Below are 21,702 nucleotides of genomic sequence, written 5' to 3'. Positions count from 1 at the left end.
TAACTTATAGAATAGGTGCATTTATGGGCACAAATTACATCACAAATTGGCATTTCTATACATATGTGCTAAGCAAGATTCTATAAAAATTGATGCACTAGTCACATGCCTGCAAATTCTATATAGTGCGACTAGTGTTGCTTGCGCAACTCAATTGGTTATCAAGCCAATCAGCGCTGATAATTGGATGCTAAGCAATTATCGGAATTAATTGGTGCTAATTAGAATATACTAACCCCCCTGTTTACTAAGCTGCGCTAGTGCCGATACAGCCCACTCATTTTGAATAGGCTGTGTCAGCATCGCCGCATTGGCTGCCGCTAGCATGGCTAAGTAAATGGGGGGGGGGGGGGGGGTAAGTGTATTCTATAAAGTAGTCCACATAAATTCTACTGCGTGAATCTCAAAAGTGGGCATGGGCATAGGAGGAGCATGGGCTGGTCATGGACGTTCCTAACGTTTACGTGCAGTGTTATAGAATAACCTGTTCCATGCCTAAAGTTAGGTGTGGGCATTTACACCAGCGTTTCATTGCTGCACCTAAATTTTAGTCATGTGGATGGCGCTACACGTTTTCTATAAACTTTAGGCATAGTCTATAGAATACACGTATACATGTTTTCCATCCGTGCCTATGGCGCACCTTATAAACAGTATCAGATGCATGCACTGTAATGTGCACTGAGGTATGCCAGCTCATACCTGCCATTGACCTGGCGTAAGCTGTCACATCTAAGTTTCAGCACGCCAAAGCGGCTTTTTGCTACAACTCTGTAATGGGTTAAGCGCACCTTAAAGCTATAAGTGCCTTAAGTGCAGTTCTTTGTCACTCCTACATTGAGGTGCCACTTTGTAGACTTGTTATGTTATCAGGCGCTTGTAACCTGCCAACTCTCCTGCTAGGGATTCAAGACGAGGTAACACAATGCAAAAAACCTAACATACATTATGAATTTACAAAAACAAAAAAAATAATTCATAACAACTTCAGTAGACATTCAAGTAAACAAATGAGTATTTAAAACCTTCTGAAAAGCAAAAATGTTCTTCAAAAGGCGAATCGCAGTAGGAAGGCTATTCCAAAGGCGAATAGCTGAAAACCAAAAAGAACGCATAAAAATTGATTTAAATTGAACAGATTTAACAGATGGAAAAGCCAATATTAAATAATTAAATAATCAAGATGTGGAACTATTATTTAAAATCTTAAATTTATCTGATAAATCTCCAGGACAAATACCGTATAAAGATTTAAAAACGAAACAAGTCACTTTAAAATAAATCCTAGCCTGAACAGGTAACCAATGCAGTTTGGCCAACAGGGGAGAAATCCTCTCAAACTTGAACCTGCATTAAATCAATCTAGCTGCGGAATCTTGAACTAACTGAAGTTTAGAAATATGCTTTGCCAGTACACTTAAATATAAAGAGTTACCACCGTGTGCCTCTGAGAGTGTGGAGTACCTTATGTTGCTCTGAGGCCCTGCAGGGCTAGGGGATGATTCCACAGGAACACCTGTCAGGAGGGGAGCATTAGTTAGATGAATGTAGACACAAAACTGGTGATCAATTAAAACAAGAATCTAGTTGTAAAATATTGCTGCTCCCTGCATACATCATTTAGGGCCTTGTTTACTAAGCAGCATTATAGGCGCGTTAACATTTTTTTTACGTGCGTTAACCATGTACGCACGTTAACCATGTCCATGCCTACAATATCCCTCTAGGCGCCTACATGGTTAGCATGCGCGCTAAGTGTAGGCATGCTAAAAATACTAACGCACCTTAGTAAACCACCCTTAGTCTATTCCTCAGAGGCTTCATCGATTGCGCTCAAACTAGACCTTTCTTCCCTCCCCCTGCCACACAGATGAGTTTTCAGGCTATTCCTAATGAATATGCTTGAGGTCTATTTACATGTATTGCCTCCAGTATATACAAATATATCTCATGAACTAAGCTTCAAAACCTGATACACTAGAAGGGCCCAGGATCAAAATTGAGCATTGCTGATCAGTGGTGGCCGGTCTAGTAAATATGTCATAGGAGCTAACTTTTCAAAATTATTGGGGGAGTGCTAAGTCCAATGGAAATAACCCCTCCCTGAACACATACAAGGAATTTTCTCAATATTGGGGGTGCTCAAGCACTCACAGAGTCGTCTCCTATGTGTCATGGTCTTCCACTTACTAGCTCTTTAAGGGGCCCTTAATACTCAGTTAGCTTGCAAGAAAATGCTACTGCAGAAACGCGGTAAAACATTTTGCAGTATTTTGTCAGTTTGCACATAGTAGCCAGCGTGATATCAATTTTAAAAAATATATTTTTTTGAGGGGCATGTCATGGGCGGAGACTGGGCGTGGAAGTGTAGCATGTTATAATTAGCTCACGCTAAACGGTTAACACGGGGTTAATGCAGCAGCACCTAGCCCCTCCTACATAGGAGGCAGTAAGAACTTCCAGGCTAACTTTTTGCAGATACCATGCAATAATGGAAACATTGGTGTATGACCTGCAAATAAAAGAAAAAAAGAAACAAAGAAATTGCCCTACAAAAGTGCTGCATTAGATCCGTGCTCAGCGCCATGGAAAAGTTCTGTGTTACAATGCGCTAAGCCCAGATTTTATCACCCTTTAGTAAAAGGGCCTAGAAGTGACTTGAGTGAGTCACTCTCTTATCCTCTTCCTCTCTTTACACAGGTGTAATTGGGGTAACAAGAACACAGGGCTAGTGGAAAGTATTGGGTGCCCTAGCCAAAATTGGTCACCCCCCCCCCCCCCGACCAAGACATCATGCTTTTAAATAGTAAATTGTACTCTTTGTGTGCGTGCCTGTGTTGACCGCAGCTGCTCTTTGCTGTTGCAACCACCTAGTCTTGGCTAATGGTTGGGTTGGCCCTGCAAGAATAACAAAACTGAGCCCTAGATGCAGTACTTTGTTCCATAGATACAACTTGGGTAAAACCTTTAATGCATTGTGTCACACTTTCCTTTCACCTCCCTCAGCCCTTTGCAAACTGGCTTAAATGTTAAGCATCAAAATTGGCAGCCAGACTTTGTACCCAGAGATGTCTGCATGCATGTCTGATGAGCTGTAACTGTACAGTGCCTCAGGATCCTGCTTGAATTAACAGTTCTATAGTTATGCGAATTATTATTAGTTTTTCTTCTCATTTCTGTATCTTGTTTTTCTCTTCCTTTTTAAATAAGACACAGTCCAGGAGGATTTAATTTCCTGCCAGTTAATTGCAGTATCTTCCTAAAGGCATCTCTGAATGTTCCAGATAGACAGAGACTAGCATCTCTGCCTAACTTACCCTGCAGTTTCATTTATTATTGTACTAAGTCTTTAAAAAAATATTGCCATATAAGCTATAGAAGAAAAAGGTATTACAATTAACAGCACCAACAACAAAACAAGCAAATATACATTAAGCAAATACTAATTGTAAAACCCCAAAGCCCACATAAATGAAAAGTGTGATACCCCAAGGACATTTCAAACAAAAGCAAACTAGAAATAAAAAAAAAAACTTCATACATTTTGCCCCAAATATTAACCCTGCAGTCGTGTTTATTTAGAGGCAAAGGAGTGGCCTAGTGGTTAGGGTGGTGGACTTTGGTCTTGGGGAACTGAGGAACTGAGTTCGATTCCCATTTCAGGCACAGGCAGCTCCTTGTGACTCTGGGTAAGTCACTTAACCCTCCATTGCCCCATGTAAGCTGCACTGAGCCTGCCATGAGTGGGAAAGCACGGGTTACAAATGTAACAAAAATAAACATTTTCCTCTGCTTTCTTCCTCATCAGTTTACCCATTTCTGGTTCCTACACGGACCAGGATGCTTTGGGCAGTGCCACCGCCCCATTTCAGCCTGTGTGTGATAGCAACTGGTTGATTAAGGACTTCCCCATCAGAGAGGTGCTTGTCCTGACCTGTGAGAGTCAGTGTTCCCATGGCAACCGGATGGCTCAGCGAGGTAGTGGGACTTGGACTCTGGGAATCTGGAGACAGCTTCAGTCTTCTCCTTGGAGTGACGCTGTATGAAAGAAGAGCTGATCATTTATTCTGCTCACTATCTGTAGTCCTGAGAGTCTGCTCAGTGTTGCTTTATTTCCCAAGCCACACATTATCCTGATTTATTGCAGCTGAATTACTTGATGTATATTTCATACCTCTCACATAACCTGAAACATTGCAGTATTAATTGTCACTCAGTCCCACACAAATTTTCCATCCTTCCCTTCCAAGTCCCACTTTTCACTCTTAGTTTAGGAATACCACTTTATCCTCTGTGGACGGTGGATATCGTCTGATCAGACAGAATACAAGAGGGAACATTAGTGCCTATCTGTGGCTGTGGTCACTAGAAGAGTATACAGAAAGGTCAAAGTCCAGTTCCATGGAGATTTAACGTAACCCTTCAGTGATTCTGAGACAGCAGGACTTCCAAGCACGCTTCCTGCTGCTGCTTAGCAAAATGGTGTTTCTGCCAGCCCACACTAGCATGTTCTTGAGTTGCAGTAGTCTTGTAACTGAAAGGACAGTAGCTTCACTGCAACATACTGAGGAAGTGCACAGAGTTTGCACTAGTGGCTGCACTGGTGAACCCATTGGTGAAAGTCTGTGTGTGGCACGATGGAAGAGATTTCTGAATTTTGCTTCAGTTACTGTTCATGCATTTTCTATTCACTGCATCGGTGTTTCCCATAAAGGGCCAGATTCTATATATATAGCGCTTGAAAAATCCACGCAGAAATAATTTCCACCTAAGTGTATTCTATAAGTGGCGCCTAGATTTAGGTGTGGTATATAGAATACGCTTAGTTGATATCCTAGCGCCTAAATCTATGTGCCTCCATTTACACCAATGAAAACATGGCGTAAACCCCAGTGTGTAGATTTAGGCGCAGAGGGCCATATTCAATAACAATGTGTGTACATTTTGGAAGCCCATGAAACATCCATTTCCCCAACCATAACCATGCCACTTTTTTGCCTGCGTGCATTAAAATGTAGGCGCTCTGCATTACAGAATATGCTTAGTGATTTGGTATGTAAATTCTAATTATTGTCAATTATTGCTCATTATTGCTTATTAAGTGCCGTTAACAACGCTGATTGACTTGTTAAGCTGATTAAGTTACACACGCTATTTATAGAATCTGCTTGGATTTCATCACGGAGCGCTATATAGAATCCAGGGGGAAATGGCTAGGAAGAACCAATTGAAGGTCTGCATTCTGAACAGTCAGGGATCTACAGTAAAAGAGATGGGAGGGGAGGTAGAGGATATGCTGTGCCGCTTTTCCCCTCTTCTCCTTCCTTGCAGATATTTTTTGCCACTTATTTTAGGTCATGTTTCTGCTATGCAGTTATATACTTGATGTAAGTATTTAGTAGCTATTTCTGAGTGACAAAGCATATTCCCTCAGATTCTATAAAGAGTGCCCAAACGAATTAGTTAATGAGCCGCTAACAATTATTGATGTTAATTGGCACTAATTAGGACTTACGTGGAGGCAGTGCATGCAGATCTCTCTCATGAATATTCATTGTGGGTATCCTAAAAACTTGATTGGCTGGGGTGCCTCCAGGACCAGGTTTGGGAATCACTGGAATAGGGTCATTTATGCACCGAACTGCCATTAGTTGCATGGCAGTATTTACACCAGGTTTCTGCAGATATAAGTCCTCGCACCCAAAACTGGGTGCAAGAATCTGCGCTAAGCACTATTCAATAAAGGTTGCTTAGTGCTAAGTGACCGTTACAGATTTGGCACTTGGCGCGGATCTTAACAGCGCCTAACTTTGGGCACCATTTACTGAATCTTTCCCACTGTGTTTACATGAATACCTGCTGTACACAATGTTCACAGGTCAAGCTGAAATGTGGTGTTTTAGAATCCTTACTTCTGTGGACTCATCCTGCTGAAAAGTTAAACTGCTTTGCAAAGGTCATTATATAAAACAGGGACAAGCAATTACCTGGCATCTTTGCCAGGTAAGGCTTAGCTTAAACAAGTTTCATTCTAGGCACAAACCATCCATAAAATCAATATGGTTATCAAACTGTAAAACAGATCAGAGAGCTACCTTGTGAATGCAAAAACACACAGCATTCTTCTTTAAGACCAGGGGTCCTCAAATCCAGTCCTCTGAGGTTCACAACCCAGCCTGGTTTTCAGCTATTTGCATTCATTGCTTCCATTGCATGCAAATAGATCTCATACATATTAATTGTGGAAATCATGAAGACCAAGCTGGGCTGTGGACCTGGATTTCAGAACCCCTGATTTGGACAATTTGCTAATTAGAAATCCTGAGCTCTGCACACAGTCCCTCTACATTTCTAAAAGAGGGGTTGGGGTAAGGGAGCAGTGACAGAACGGATTTATGGAAAAGGTTACCTGTCCAGGCAGGTCAGCTGCTCCAAACTGAGGACAGGAGACAGTCCCAGGTCCGGAGAGAAAGTCAGGGCATCCTGTAGGCTGTCATCAGAGCTGCCGGGCTCACTGGCACTGCTCCTCTCTTCAGTGCTCTCCATCTCACCCCCTCCCTATTCAGTGACTGGCACAAAAAAAAAGCATCAAAAGAAACACACTAGTTGCTTTTTCTAGTACATGTGTGAATTCTAGTTTCTGCTGCCAGTATGAGGCGATAGGCTGCTTTCTATTCAGTGAAAAATCACTGATCCCTACAATAACAACAGTGTGATCCCTCTAATAACAGTTATGTGACTCAATTTCAGCCTTGCCTTCCTTAGTAAAGGGTATTTAAAGGAAGGATACACAGTGCAGTTCCCTTCCCCAGTCTGCAGCCCCAGGATCTTCTGAGGATTTGAGTATCCCTCCTTCTGATTCCTTGTGAGCTGTGGCTGGGCAGTGACAAAAGTCAACAGTCCGCCCCTGGTCACTGTTACTACAACAAGCCCTTCAGGGGCAGCTTCAGCAGTTACCAGGGCCGAGGTAACGCGACTCCTCCGGTTACCCAAGCTATCCCACTCCCCCGGGGTCACCTCTGCCTCGGGTGGGGGTGGGGGATCTGAGGCTGTGACAGGATTTGGGGTTGTCATAGTTCTTCATAGCGTTCCGCTCCCCAGTCCAACTTAAGCCGGCTCAGTAGTTACTAATAATCATTATAAGTGATTTATATACCGTTCTCTCCAAGAGTTCGGAACAGTTTACAAAAGAATGAAAATGAGAAAACTAACCGATAAAACGATTAGACGTTCAATTCTCCACAATCGTTTGGAAATCAAAAAATGTTTTGCGTCATTTTCTAAATCGAAGTAAATCGTATTCTAGATGCAAATTACGAAGTAAGGCATTCCAGAAAAGAGGGGCAACTTCTGAAAATAATTGTTTACTACTAGGTTTTTTTTTCTTAATACTATTTGCAGGAGGCAACCCCCTTCTCCAAAAAAAAAAAAAGCAACCTGATTTTTAAACTTTGAACTGGAGTATGATCAGTAGGTTGCAGCGAGATGATAAATAATCCGGCCATAGCCGTGTAATAATTTAAAGGATAAATAAAGACCTTTAAATTCAACCGTGACGAAACCGATAACCAGTGCAAAGATCTAAACAAAAGCAAAGCGAAGCACTTCCATATTTAGGTTTACCCCCAAACGACTGCAGCACCACAATTTTGAATTAACTATATAGTTGTGTTAAAAGTTGCTTCCAACGACTCAAGTGTAAAATATTACAGTAATCAATATGTGACAAAACAAATGCATGCCATAGGTCAATTTTTTTAAAGATGTCGTGAACAATAATAATGTATTTTGACCAACACGAACATTTTTCTCCTCGTCTTCAGCATGCAGGGTTAATTTCCTCAGCAGTGGCCTTCTTGGTATGCAAATCTCTCTCATATATATTCATTGTGGATATCATGAAAACTTTACTGGCCAGGTCGTCCCAGAGGACTGGGTAGAAAATCACTGGTCTAGAGGTCAGGATCAATACCTAGCTGCTCCTATTCATGCTGGTGTTAGGTTCAAAATGGTGCTGGTGACCCCTAGCTGCAGTCTTGTGGTACTACTGCTAAAGGGGGGGGGGGTTGTGTGGTCAAGCTGCCTTATAAAGGTAAGAGGCAATTTATATGGCAGCTTGACCTCTAACTGAGTGAGACTACAGTTAGGAGTCACTGGACAAAATTTATGTGGTCAGTAGATGGGGTTATTTGGAGGACCTGATTTAAAATCAAAGGGCTAAATCTCTTGAATATTGCCATGTTGATGTTCTAGTGTAAACACAGCACTCACATGTCTGGGTCTGTCTGGTAGGTTGGTAGAGCGAGGTAGGTAATAGGGATTTGGGGATGTACCACAGAAAGGCATATGGTATATATAGCTCATTTTACATTGAATTATACTTTCTCTGTTCCTAGTGGGTTCACAATCTAAGTTTTTATACCTTGGGCAATGGAGGGTTGAGTGACTTGCTCAGAGTCATAAGGAGTTGCAGTAACCAAGGTAGTTTCTGGAAAGGTCACAGGGACCTAAGAAGTAGGGTTACCATATGTCCGGTTTTACCTGGACATGTCCTCTTTTTGAGGACACTGTGTTTGAGCGGGTTTTTCCAGCCTGCTCATTTGTCCGAGTTTGTGGACAAATGTGCAGACTGGAATCTCCAACCTGGACATAAGAACATAAGAGTAGCCATACTGGTCCATCTAGCTCAGTATCCTGTTTTCCGAACAGTGGCCAAGCCAGGTCACAGGTACCTGGCAGAAATCCAAATGCAGGACATTTCACTGTGTCCTCAAAAAGAGGACAAGTAAGTCTCTCGCTTGCTACTGGCGCTGCTTCAAAATGGCTGCTGAGACTTCAAGCGGCGGCGGCTTCGTGAGGTCACCACTTGAAGTGTTGGCAGCCATTTTGAAGCGGCGCCGGCAGCAAGCAGGCAGCAGCATCACCAGGCAGGACAGAGTGGGGTCCTTTCTTGCCTTGAAGAGGTCACTAGACCACCAGGGCAGGATAAGGTAGGGTAGGGGTGAGGGAGCTGTAAAAAAAGGTGGGTGGAGGGAAGCTGGAGAAAGATTTTTTTTTTGGGGGGGGGGAAGAAATATATAAAAGGGGATGGCTTTCTTTGGGGGTCAAGTCAAGATGACTGTGTGGCTTATGGGGTGGGGAGGGAGCGTGGCAAAGGGTGTGGGTGTGATGGACTGGGAGGGGGCGTGGCTACTGATGTCCTCTTTTTTTTGTCAGGGCAAATATGGTAACCCTACTAATAGGCCAAATGTCTGGGCAAAATTATGAAAACGTGTCTGCAAAAAAAATACTAAGGAAATGTTGTAAGAAATCTCAATGTACACTTTTATATTGATTCGAAGAAGTTAGCTTCCACTAATAACGGCCCATGAACCAGAAATAACGATGCCTGTAGTTTTTATTTGGGACTGTAGTTCGTCACTTGCTCGCTAGGGGCAGAAAGAACGTTAGTGTTCCATTAGGAACCCTCTCGTTCCAAAATAGGTAAGCTACCATGGGGGCGGGACTCGGAAGTGACGTAACAGGGAAGGGGAAGCACGTGAATTAAGCGTGGCACCACCGGTTTGCGGTGCTCTGCTCTGTTCTCGGTCTTTTGTAGCCACCACCATGGGGAAAGCAGGCAGAGTGCGCTCTGGGGTTGCCGGGAAGTTGAAGCGCTGGAAGAAGGGACACAGCAGTGAGTCTAACCCGCAGATTCGCCGGCATCGAGAAGCCGCCCGCAGCCGGTTCTTCAGTCAGTCTACAGGTGAGTAGGGGTCGGTCGGATACATTCAAGGAGGTTTATGGGACCGTTGCTAGGCCTGCTCTGGGTGCTACTTTATACCGAAAGAGGGTCCATTGGCTGGAGTGGAGGAGTAGCCTGAAGTGCAGCGGACTTTGATCCTGGGGAACTGGGTTCGATTCCCACTGCAGCTCCTGGTGACTCTGGGCAAATTCATTTCGCCAGGTACAAATATGCTTGTACTATGTAAACCGTTTTGAATGTAGTTGCAAAACTACAGAAAGGCGGTATATCAAGGGGACGGTGTAAAAACCGGACACCGTCCCGTATAGGGACGGTGTAAAAGCCGGATACAGCGGGATCCTCAGGATCTTCCCGGATTCGATCGCCAACATTTTAAAACGTCATTTTTCTTTTGGTAGTCGTATAGATATGAACATTTTACATGTAACCTCCTAATGTTTTTTTTTGTTTTCTCTCTGTATGGTATTTCACTCAGGACATTAATCATTATTCTCCCTGACCCTCCCATTTGCGGGACGGTGTAAAAGCCGGATACAGCGGGATCCTCAGGATCTTCCCGGAGCGCAAATAACCGCTTTAAGGTAGTACTTAGATCCGGAGGATCCCGAGGATCCCGCAGATCTGGCTTTTACACCGTCCCGTCCCGTATATCAAGTGCCGTTTCCCTTTCCTTCCATTTCTACTTTTCCCAGCATAAGATAAGTGGTCTGTGTTTACTGTGCTTTTTAAATTTTAAGTACGGTATATCTTGTTTATATTTTCAATGTATTTGATATAGTTTTTTTTTTTAATAATCTGTTTTGAATATTTATTTTAATCCACCGAGAATGATCGATTGCAGATTAGAAACCCTATAATTGCATAACATGAATTGCATGCAACCACGTGTAGTTCTGATTTTACATTGTAGTCTTGTATTCTCTTAGAAGAAAAAAAGGCAATTCTATGCATGCAGTAAGGTAATCCCTGGACTGGATAAACATTGTGAGGCGAATCTGTTGACAATTCTGTTTCTGCCTATGGGAGTGGGGTGACAATCCCCGACCTTCAGATCCCCCTTAGGTTCTTTGTACAGGCCTTCTAAGAGGTGTCCTGTAAAGAGAATAGGGAAAATTCGTCAGCATGTTTGGATTATTATTGGGTATAGAGAGTCTTGCTCTATGGCTTGCACGAGAATAGAAACCCTCCACCAAATAGAAATGAGCATCTAAGACCATAATTATAGCCATATTGGGTCAGACCAATGGTCAATCTAACCCAGTATCCTGCTTCCAAAAGTGGCCAATCCAGGTCACAAGTACCTAGCAGAAGCCCAATTACTTGCAACATTCCATGCTAACAATGGGGGGCAAGCAGTGACTTCCCCCATGTCTATCTCAATAACAGACTACGGACTTTTCCTCCAGGAACTTGTCCAAACCTTTTGTTAAACTTTGGTACACTAACTGCTGTTACCACATGCTCTGGCAGCAAGTTCTAGACCTTGTCTATTCTTTGAGGTAAAAAAATATTTCCTCCTAGTTGTTTTAAAAGTATTTCCACGTCCTTATTAATGATGCACTCACGGATCCTATTTCTTTGGGCCGGGGCACCAGACAAGGGTGCCCTCTCCCCTCTTATTTGTATTATCTCTTGAACCTTTGGCTGCTCGGATTAGACAGGAAGTGAGGTTGGAGGGCATCTGGGCATCTGTGAATATCGTGTGAACTTATTTGCAGATGATTTGCTGTTATTGCTTAACAATTCTTCTATTACATTACCTGCTGTGATGGAGATTATATGGGCATTTGGAGATTTTGTGGGGCTGCGGATTAATTTTGGGAAGTCTGAGGCTCTGTTCGTTACTCTTCCCTGCAGTAGTACCTCCCTGGCGGACTTTCCCTTAATGTGGGCCAGCACGGGGATTAAGTACTTGGGGGTTTACCTGAGTGCTGATTACGAGTGCATGTACTGGAAAAACATCATAGAAAAACTGGAGATGGTCCGCCATTTGTGTGTACAATGGAAGAACCTCCTGGTGAGCTTTCGGAGTCACATAGCCCTGGTTAAAATGGTGCTTCTCCCTAAACTATTATATCCGCTCCAGATGTTACCTTTGTGGGTGGCGAAGAGAGAGGAAGGGCTATATCGCAGTGTTGTCAGCTCATTTATTTGGCATTCAAAGCGTCCCCATATTGCATTTGCTAAATTATTTCATTCTACAGCCAAGGGGGGCTTGTGTCTCCCTGATCTCAGATTCTGTAATGTGGCATCTCAAATGCATTAGGTCCACGAGTGCCATACCATGTCTGCTAGATTTGCTCTTCATAGTTTTTGGCAAACTTGGTGTGCCCCTTTTGATGTGTTCTTTACTCTCTGTGTTCGGAAGAAGGCTCAAGGGAAACTTTTGGGTAAGAATCAATTTGTGTTAGCGTTGGGGAAGGCATCGAGATGGTGGAGGGTAGTGATAGGGGGTGCAGGGCAGGCATACTCTTTTCTTTCTGTTATGAATAATCCTGAATTTCCAGGAGGAGTGGGGCAAGGAGCCTTTTGACATTGGTTACAAGGGGGTTGCCGATACCTAGGTCATCTGATGGAACTGGGAGGCTCTTAATTTTCCTACCTTTGAACGTATCAAGCGAGCGTGGAATCTCCCATATACAGTTCTTTCAATTTTTACAAGTGAGAGATTATCATCACACGGTGGCACGATCTGTGGGATCCCCAGTGTGTTTCACTACATTAGACAAGATATTTCTCACTATGCCAGCTTCTTCCAATAGACTCTCACAGTGGTACCAACTTATGGCAGACAATAGATCAGCTCCTCACTTGGAGGGCCTGGTCTCATTCGGGAGAGGTAATTTCCTGGGAGCTATTGGGAGGGGCTTTTGAGATTATCCCCAAGATTACAACTAATGCTGCCCTTCAGGACATCCAGTATCGGATTCTTTATAGAGTTCACATTACCCATCAGCGAGGGATGGAGATGGGCCTTTGGGATGATGCTCAGTGTATGAAATGTCATGCTGCTTTGGGTACTCTTCTTCACTCTTTTCTGGAATGCCCGGCCCTCTCGAAGCTGTGGAATCACTCTTTGGTGGTCATTGAACAATCTCTGCAGCGCTCCTTTGAATGGTCATATGCCATTTTATTGTTGTGTGATTAAGGTGAGCTCCGTGGGGAGGGATTGAATGAAGTCCAGTGTCGGTTTGTCATATTAGCAACCCTGTTAAATGTATTTTGCAGTCGTGGGTGGATCCAGCACCCCCACCTATAGTTAAATGGCACCATCTTATGAAGGAGATTGCAGAACGGGTGTCTCTTCAATATTTTTCTGCTGTATCTAGGAGGTAAAGGCTATTTCGAGACATGGAAAAATTATTCAACACTGAGTCTGGAGGGGGATGCTGGTGAGCCACGGGAACAATAACTGGGAGACCTCTGTCTTGACTGCGTGTGTGCAGCGGAGACCTGGGGGGGTGGGTCAGTTGGATGGGGATTGATTGAAGAGAAGGTTGAGGAGAAGCATGGCTCCTCCAGGTTGTGCCTAGCTTAGTTCTTTTGAGTTCTTACTTGATTCTGAACACTTGTCATTGAAGGCTGTTTAGTTTACTCTTTGTATGCATTGTTGTTCCTATTGCAATTGTGTGCCTTTGCTTCTGCCCTTGCATCAATAAAGATATTAAAAAAAAAAGTATTTCCATGTAATTTCATTGGAGCGTCCCTTATCTTTATACTTTTCCAAAGAGTGAAAAATCGATTCATTTCTATCTGTTCTACACCACTCAGGATTTTATAGACCTCAATCATATCTCTCCCCACCCCAGCTGTCTTTTCCAACCTGAAGAACCCTAACCCATTTAGCCTTTCCTCATACAGGAGGAGTTCCATCCCCTTTATCATTTTGGTCGCTCTTCTTTGAACCTTTTCTAATTTCACTATATCTTTTTTGAGATATGGCGACCAGAATTGAACACAGTATTCAAGGTGAGGTTGCACCATGGAGTGATACGGAGGCATTATAAATTCTTGGACTTATTTTGCATCCCTTTCCTAATAACTCCTAGTGTCCTGTTTGCTTTTTTGGCTGCTGCCACACACTGGGAAGATTATTTCAGCGTATTGTCTACATTGACACCTAGATCTTTTTCTTGACCTAAGGTGGACCATAGCATCGGTAGCTATGATTTGGATTATTCTTCCCTTTGTGCATCACTTTGCATTTGTCCACATTAAACTTAATCTGCCACTTGGATGCCCAGTCTTCCAGTTTCCTAAGGTCTTCCTGCAATTTTTCACAGTCCACATGTGTTTTGACTACTTTGAATAGTTTTGTGTCATCTGCAAATTTAATCAACGTGTTCGTTCTGTTTTCCAGATCATGTATGTTAAGTAGCACCGGTCTGTTTGTTCTGTCTTGGTGGACGCTAGTACAGCCCTACCAGTATACTCTTTCCTTCACACATGAAATTTCTATCCACAAGGATTCCACGTTGCTATCTGTTTTATGTAGAATATTTATTTTGACTCAATTCCCTCTTTAACATATAGCACCCCCCCCCCCCCCCCGATTTGATCCACTCTATCATTGAGATATAATTTGTACCCTGATAACACAGAGTCCCATTGATTGTCTTCCTTCTACCAGGTCTCTGAGATGCCTGTTATATCTACCTCTTCATTTAGTGCTATATACTCCAATTCAACCATGTAAATGATCCCCTTCACCTTCAAAGCTGCTTTGAAGGTGAAGGGGATAATTTGCATCCTTTACTCTGTTCTCCCATTAAACACTCACCATTATTGAAACTTCTCTATCGGGATTCCCTAAAGATCCTGTTTCAGTAGTATCCCTCGAGGATACTCCACACTGATCCATGTGCTCCTCGACGAATGTCTGCTTTCCCCCCTTTTTAGTTTAAAAGCTGCTCTATCTCCTTTTTAAAAGTTAGGACCTGCAATCTGGTTCCATCCTGGTTAAGGTGGAGTCCATCCTTTTGGAACAGACTCCCCCTTCTCCAGAATATTGTCCAGCTCCTAACAAATCTAAATTCCTCATCCTTGCACCGTTGTCTCGACCATACATTGAGACTGCGGAGCTCTGCCTGCCTCTTGGGTCCTGTGCATGGAATGGGGAGCATTTCCAAAAATTTTACCCTGCAGGATCTGGATGTCAACTTTTTACCTAAGAGCCCAAATTTGGCTTCCAGAACCTCCCTCCTACACCCACATTGTACTATGTAATTGATACCCACTTGTACCAAGACAGCAGGTTCCTCCCCAGCACTATCTAAAATCGTATCTATTTGATGTATGAGGTCCACCACCTTCGCATCAGGCAGGCAAGTGACCAGGCCATCCTCATGCCCACCAGCCACCCAGCTATCTACATGCCTAATGATCAAATTGCCAATTACAACAGCTGGCCTAACCCTTCCCTCCTGTGCAGAAGCTCCTGGAGACACATCCTCAGTGCAAGAGGGACTAATCCCATGCTTGCATTCAGCCTCTCTCTCCAGCACAGAGACAGACATAAGCAATGCATTCACACTGCAAATCAACCAGAGGGCATGTCTTTATTTTTAAGCATTGAAATAATCAGTGAAGTCATATTGTGGATGATTAATTGGATAAACTGGGTGGGAAGAGGTAATTCAAGCACTGACTAGTGTGGTAAGTTCCACTCTTGGAAGTTTACCAGAGATACATTCAGGGACAGTAGCAGAGGGTAACTTGCTTAGAGCTACCAATGAAAAGACATGACCTGTGTGTGTAAGATTAGTTAAACAAATTCCAGGTGATATTCTGCTCCCTTATCAGTATATGTACTAAAGTTTTTTTTTGTGCCCCCCCCCCCCCCAGGCCATAGGTACTAAAATGTAAACTAATACACAATAGTAGGGCTTTTAAGTACATAAGTACTGCCATACTGGGACTGACTGAGGGTCCATCAAGCCCAGCATCCTGTTTCCAGCAGTGGCCAGTCCAGGTCACAAGTACCTGGCAAGATCTCAAAACAGTACAATACATTTTATGCTGCTTGTCCTAGAACTTTTCTTTTAGGAAGCTATCCAAACCTTTTTTAGATCCCGCTAAGATAACTGCTTTTACTGCATTCTCTGGCAACGAATTCCAGAGTTTATTTACACATTGAGTGAAGAAATATTTTCTCCAAGTCGTTTTAAATTTACTACTTTATAGCTTCATTGCATGCCCCCTAGTCCTAGTATTTTTTTGGAAAGAGTAAACAAGCGATTCATTTCTACGCATTCCATTCCACTCATTTTATAGATCTCTATCATATCTCCCCTCAGCCGTCTCTTCTCCATGCTGAAGAGCCCTAGCCGCGTTAGCCTTTTCTCACAGGGAAGTCGGTCCCTCTCCTTTTATCATTTTTGTTGCTTGTGTTTAAAAAATGTGTGAAGGATAGTGGTTTAGAACAGTGGGTTATGAATCAGGGAAGCCAGGGTTTAAATTTAGAGAGCTGCATGGGAATAGGGTTAACTAGAATCCCCTCCAGGTCTGTGAGACTCCTGTGGGGATGGACTCTGGTCCTGCGGGGTTCCTGCAGAAGTGGAGAGCCAGGCCAGCCTACCTATCGTTTGCTTGTGCCATGGCAATTATAGCACTAAAAAAAAAAAAATGGATATGGTTGATAGTGAAATCCCCTTCAGCACTGAGAGGGGAAGTTATCAATGTGGTAAAATAACTTAACAATAGCCTAAGTCAGGTTATTTTAGCACGATGGAAGGCTGGGGATGGGTTAGATTCCTGTGGCTTTGGGTGAAATTTCTGTCTCTTTGCAACTCTCTAGTTCAAATCCTGTTTTTCCCACTCATATTCCTTGTGACCTGGGGTAAATCACTTTACCCTTCACTGCCTCTTGGGCAGTGAAAGAACTTATGTACCTCTTTGTAACGCTCCTTGAGCTTGGATTTGGAAAGGTGAGTAATTAAATTTAAAATCCAATTCCATGAATGTGTGCAAAAATGCAAATTAATGCATTTTAGTAAATATACTACTACTAATACTACTTAGCATTTCTATAGCTCTATTAGATGTATACTGTAGGAGGGGGAAAAGGAGAATTTTCTTTCTTTTTTTGTTGGGTTTGAGGTTCTGGTTGGTGGGAGGGAGGTAATTGGGGGGGGGGGAATCTCTTGATGATGAGTGTGTTGATGTGCTCCAATTCAGGTGTTTAATTTCATTGCATTGTAACCATGAGCAAGCTGTTTACTCTCTGTTGAATCATCAATAAAATTTGTTGACACTAAAAGTCCCTTTTCCAAAGAGGAGGGTAAACCTTGTTGTTCCACCTTGTGGACAATAATTTGGCTTTTCCTTGAATAATTAACTGAATAGGGGCCAGATGCACTAAACCTAACGAGCCCACAGCTTGCGTTTTAAACTGGTTCCAGCCAGTTTAAAACACAAATAGTTTACCAGGGGCATGCACTAAGGGCATTTTCCCTGCCACGGTTAGCAGGCAACGAAAACGGAATGCAAATTATTCAAAAGCTATTATAATGAGCTGCACTACCGTTGTAGCCCATTATAATGAGATGCACTACCGTTTTTCCGATTCCCTTGCCGTAGGAACCCTAACAGGAGGTCTGCACCTCTCGTTAGGGCTCCTGTGAGGGAATCGGAAAGGAAAAGGGCCCCCAAAAAAAGGTAAAAAAGAAAAAAAAAAGCAGGGAGCGCATGTGAGGGGCATCCTTTATGGAAGTACTCTCCCTGCGCTTGTGAGAGACGTTCTTTTTTTTTTTTTTTTTCACCATTTTTCGCTCTGCCGTTTTTTCCCCCTTCTATTTTGTCTTTGCCGCACCACTTACCCCTTCACAGCAAAACTTTTCTATTTTCCTGGTTGCCGGAGAATCAGGACGTCCCTTTTGATTATTCACCTCTTCCTGGTCTCTTCAGCCAATCAGAGTGTGTTTCGCTGACAACAGCCAGCTAAATCCGCTTTGATTGGCTGAAGAGACCAGGAAGAGGTGAATAATCAAAAGGGACGTCCTGATTCTCCAACTGGCAACCGAGGAAAATAGTGAATACAACTGAGCTACAACGAGTAGCTCATTTGCATTCCCTATCGTTGATGCATTCCCGTTCCCTACCGATTCGCTATGGAATCGGTAGGGAACGGGAATTACCGACGACTTTAGTGCATCTGGCTCTAGGTCTGGGTAAATGGGGTGGTATACAAGTGGGGGGAGGGGAGGAAACTTTGAGGATGGAATTTTTTTTACTCTGTACTGTTCTTTATGATCCCTTATGTCAAATTATACAGAGCTTGTTGAAATGTTTAACTTGTTGGATTCTCATTAAAAAATTGTTGAAACATAGATGTATACTGTAGCTCCTAGTCTGTATGCTGTACCTTAAATCCAGACCCATATTCTTCATACATATAGGGCTTTAGTGTGAGCTGCGCATACAGGACAGCAGACGTGCGATTGAAAGAGACTCTCGTCATCATGAGATAAATGTGCTTTGAAACAAGAATCTGTCATTTTTCTGCTTAAAAGATTCCAGAGTCTATTTTCAATATATTTGGGTTTATTTGTGCTTGATATATGCTGCCTTCAGTAAAAACAATCCAGTCAGTTAACAAATAATAATTAAAAATATCTAGAAAAAGAAAAGGGCTACAAATCCATGGATAGGAAGGAGAAAAGTTGGGAGGGTGAAAGGAAAATTACAGCCCATAGAATTCCATCCTCCTTGTTTGTTCTGTTTTTTAATGTGTTGATTTACTCTTGAATAAAGTAGTGTGGTTGCCATGTTAGTCTAGTTTAAAGATAATACATAGATATAAAACAAAAGAAAGCAAAATAAGGTGAAACTTTTTTTTTTTTTGGACTAAATGTATAATCACCTTATTTCCCTTTCTTTTGTTTTATTTCTAATTTTACTATAGAACAGATAACTTCTTATGCATAAAGGAAACTTATCAAATCAGGAAGTTGGGCATGTATGTAGCTCAGTTGCCTGACATGTCTGTATTTGAAGTTTTAGAGAGGGTGCAAGGTTTAGAGGTACCTGTAAAACTTGAAACTGACTATATGTACTTCCCTTTTCTTGGGTAATTGGACATTTCTGTGGTTGTGACTTTGGTTTTCACTAATATGTGTATTATCGGAAACCTTTTGTCTGTGTGTCTTGGCTACACGTTATGCACTCCTGGGCAGATGCCTTTCAGTTAAAACTCAATGCAGAAAAAACCCCAATGCCTAGTAATTACCTCTCAACACAACACGAGCAAATTCACCACCATCAACACACCAAAATTAAACCTACCCGTCTCAGAGACCTTGAAAATTCTTGGAGTTACCATTGATCGGCACCTAACACTTGAGAACCACACGAAAAACACAACCAAAAAGATGTTCCAATCAATGTGGAAATTAAAAAGAGTAAGACCGTTCTTCCCGAGGACCGTCTTCCATAATCTGGTACAGTCATTAGTACTCAGTCATCTAGATTACTGCAACTCACTCTACGCTGGCTGCAAAGAGCAAATACTCAAAAAAACTCCAAACAGCCCTGAACACGGCAGCCAGACTCATATTTGGAAAATCAAAATACTAGAGTGCAAAACCCCTCCGACAGAAGTTACACTGGCTCCCACTCAAAGAACGCATCACGTTCAAAGTATGTACCCTAGTACATAAGTTCATCCATGGCGATGCTCCAGCTTATATGTCAGACCTGATAGGCCTACGATCCAGAAATACTAAAAAATCTTCTCGCACATTCGTTAATCTTCATTTCCCCAACTGTAAAGGTTTAAAGTACAAATTAATGCACGCATCAACCTTATATGAGCACACAGTTCTGGAACGCATTGCCACGTAACCTGAAAGCGGTCTATGAACTGACCAACTTCCAGAAACTACTAAAGACCCATCTCTTTGACAAGATCTATTACAAAGACCAAGTCATGTGAAACTCCCACATATACCCTGAATGTAAATTAATGCTTTCTGTATTTTACTATTATGTACTCCACTACCATGCAACCCAAATCCTTCTGTAACATCAAATGTCTACTCTCTTCTCATTTCCACTATCCATGATGTATTGTAAGCCACATTGAGCCTGCAAAGAGGTGGGAAAATGTGGGATACAAATGCGATAAATAATAATAAAATAATAATAATAATGTTCTGTAGAGCTTATAGTCTTGTGTGTTTCTTTAAGTGCCACATATTTCTAAAAAGTGCTAAAGAAACCAGTATTATTATCTGTGATGCATGTTTTTGGCCATTTGGGCAGGGTACAAAAAGGGCTCCTTTCAGCAGGCTGTCTTGCTTTTGAAAATATGTTTTAATGAGCTGTGTTTGTTCACATGATGTAAATCTGTCTTGCAGGGAAGAGTGATTTGACAGTAGATGCTCTGAAGCTTCACAATGATCTGCAATCAGGGTCTTTGTCCATGGACAGGAAAGTGGAAGGGTCTCAACTCCACATGGAGGAGGATGAGGAAGAAAATGGGCTGCCGCTAACTGAAAAATCCGGTGGCACCTTCTTGAGTGGCCTGTCTGACTGCACCAATGTTACCTTTAGTAAGGTGCAGAGGTTCTGGGAATCCAACTCTGCTGCTCATAAAGAGGTAACTAGAGTAGCTTTTGGTGTCTTTGAAAATATTCTCTTTCCATGTAAATTAAGTCAATAAATCAGTGATATCAATTAAGTGACCCAGGTATGGGACTGGAAAATGCAACTTTGTTGTCCTCCCCACCCCCCTCAACCCATGAAGTAGGGGAGACGTAAGTTGAAGGCTTTGTTGATAAAAGTTTGAAGAAACTGAGATAAAGTAGCTTCAAACTGATACTAGGTTATGTTGAAATGTTCTTTAAACTAGAGGCCTGTATGTGTTGGTCTTTGATACAGAAACATAGAAATTGATGACATATAAAGACCATGGGGCTCATTTTCAAAACAAAAAGTCCAAAAAACATCATAAGGTGGCAGAGGGCGGCCCCGTTGCTGGAACTTGTACCTTTGTGGTTCGAAAGTCTTAGTCTGCCATTTCCAAAGTGGGAGAAGTCTCTCGCTGGCTCCGTTTGGCTGCAGGCTCGGTCTTTTTAGTCCAGGGCTATTTTTTCATTCCTGTCAGCCTTACGTGGCTGTTGGTCAGTTCTTTTTCAGACCGTCCGGTCTCTGCTGCTTCAGGCATCTTGTTTGAGATGCCCTGCTATTTGATTCTTGTTTTGGCAGCAGTTTTTCCTCCCTTCCTTAGGGAGGTTCTGGTTCTCTTGTCCCCTTGGATCCCTCCTGTCTGCTCTGGTTTGTTTGCAGGGTACTTTCCTTCTGGCAGGGGTCCGAGTTGCCCTTTATGTGCAACTGCTAGCTCAAATCCCTCTTCTGAGTACCCTTGGGAGCGCCATTCTTGCCAGTCTTTTGCTTGGACTTGTCCTTGCTTCCCTTGCTTTCGGGCGGGAGTTTTAGCCTGGCACTTGTGGATTTTGCCTTTTCTAGTTTCAGGTGCCTCTCTCTTGGCACATTTGGCACTCCTTCCTTTTTCTGTAAGGGGCGCAGTTCTTTCCTGCTGTGCAGATGTATTGCTGTGCATCTGGATTATTGCCTCTTAGCTCTGTACTTTTCTCTACTTTTCTTCAGGGAAGTGGCTCTAGGTGTGGAGTTTGACTCTCCCTTAGCTGGTTTTTCCTCAGTTTGGTGTTAGTGGCCAGCTTCCTCTTTGTTCCTGGCCTTGCGAGAGTTGTTTCTTCCTCTCTGCCTTACGGTTGCATTTTGCTTCCTATGGTCTGAGGATTCCAGATCTGTGATGCTTACCTCCCTCTTGGCGGGAGTTATATCTCTACGTTGACTGCTGCTCCATATCAGTTGCCTAGGAGGGTGGTCATTGTGGCTCAGAGACCACTTGGGGCCGAGAGTGTCTCTTGGGGCACGGGGCTTTCTCTTCTTGTAGTTTTAGTCCCTCTGGGCCAGGGGAGTGCAGCGCCAGGTCT

At 42.9% G+C, this 21,702-nt stretch overlaps 2 protein-coding genes across 3 annotated transcripts in view; one reads left to right on the top strand and one right to left on the bottom strand.

The window, feature by feature from the left end:
- The window catches only part of LOC115471106 (M-phase inducer phosphatase 3-like), a 48,505-nt gene extending 41,691 nt beyond the window's left edge, over nucleotides 1-6,814 (bottom strand). For both annotated transcript variants that reach the window (XM_030204788.1, XM_030204789.1), the window contains exons 1-3: nucleotides 6,410-6,814; nucleotides 3,935-4,038; nucleotides 1,465-1,516 (exon numbers count right to left, since the gene is read on the bottom strand). In XM_030204788.1, the coding sequence (XP_030060648.1) occupies nucleotides 1,465-1,516; nucleotides 3,935-4,038; nucleotides 6,410-6,546 (293 nt within the window). In that variant the 5' untranslated portion in view covers nucleotides 6,547-6,814. The remainder of the gene's footprint in view (nucleotides 1-1,464; nucleotides 1,517-3,934; nucleotides 4,039-6,409) is intronic.
- A 2,720-nt stretch (nucleotides 6,815-9,534) lies between these two features.
- The window catches only part of RRP12 (ribosomal RNA processing 12 homolog), a 156,606-nt gene continuing 144,438 nt past the window's right edge, over nucleotides 9,535-21,702 (top strand). The window contains exons 1-2 of the mRNA XM_030202877.1: nucleotides 9,535-9,745; nucleotides 20,101-20,342. Coding sequence (XP_030058737.1) covers nucleotides 9,607-9,745; nucleotides 20,101-20,342 — 381 coding nt within the window. The 5' untranslated portion in view covers nucleotides 9,535-9,606. The remainder of the gene's footprint in view (nucleotides 9,746-20,100; nucleotides 20,343-21,702) is intronic.

This window comes from Microcaecilia unicolor, chromosome 5 (assembly GCF_901765095.1).
Source record: "Microcaecilia unicolor chromosome 5, aMicUni1.1, whole genome shotgun sequence".
In the NCBI taxonomy this organism is placed as follows: Eukaryota; Metazoa; Chordata; class Amphibia; order Gymnophiona; family Siphonopidae; genus Microcaecilia; species Microcaecilia unicolor.
The sequence above is the reverse complement of the archived record's forward strand: the minus strand, read 5'-3'. Positions and strand labels throughout refer to the sequence as shown.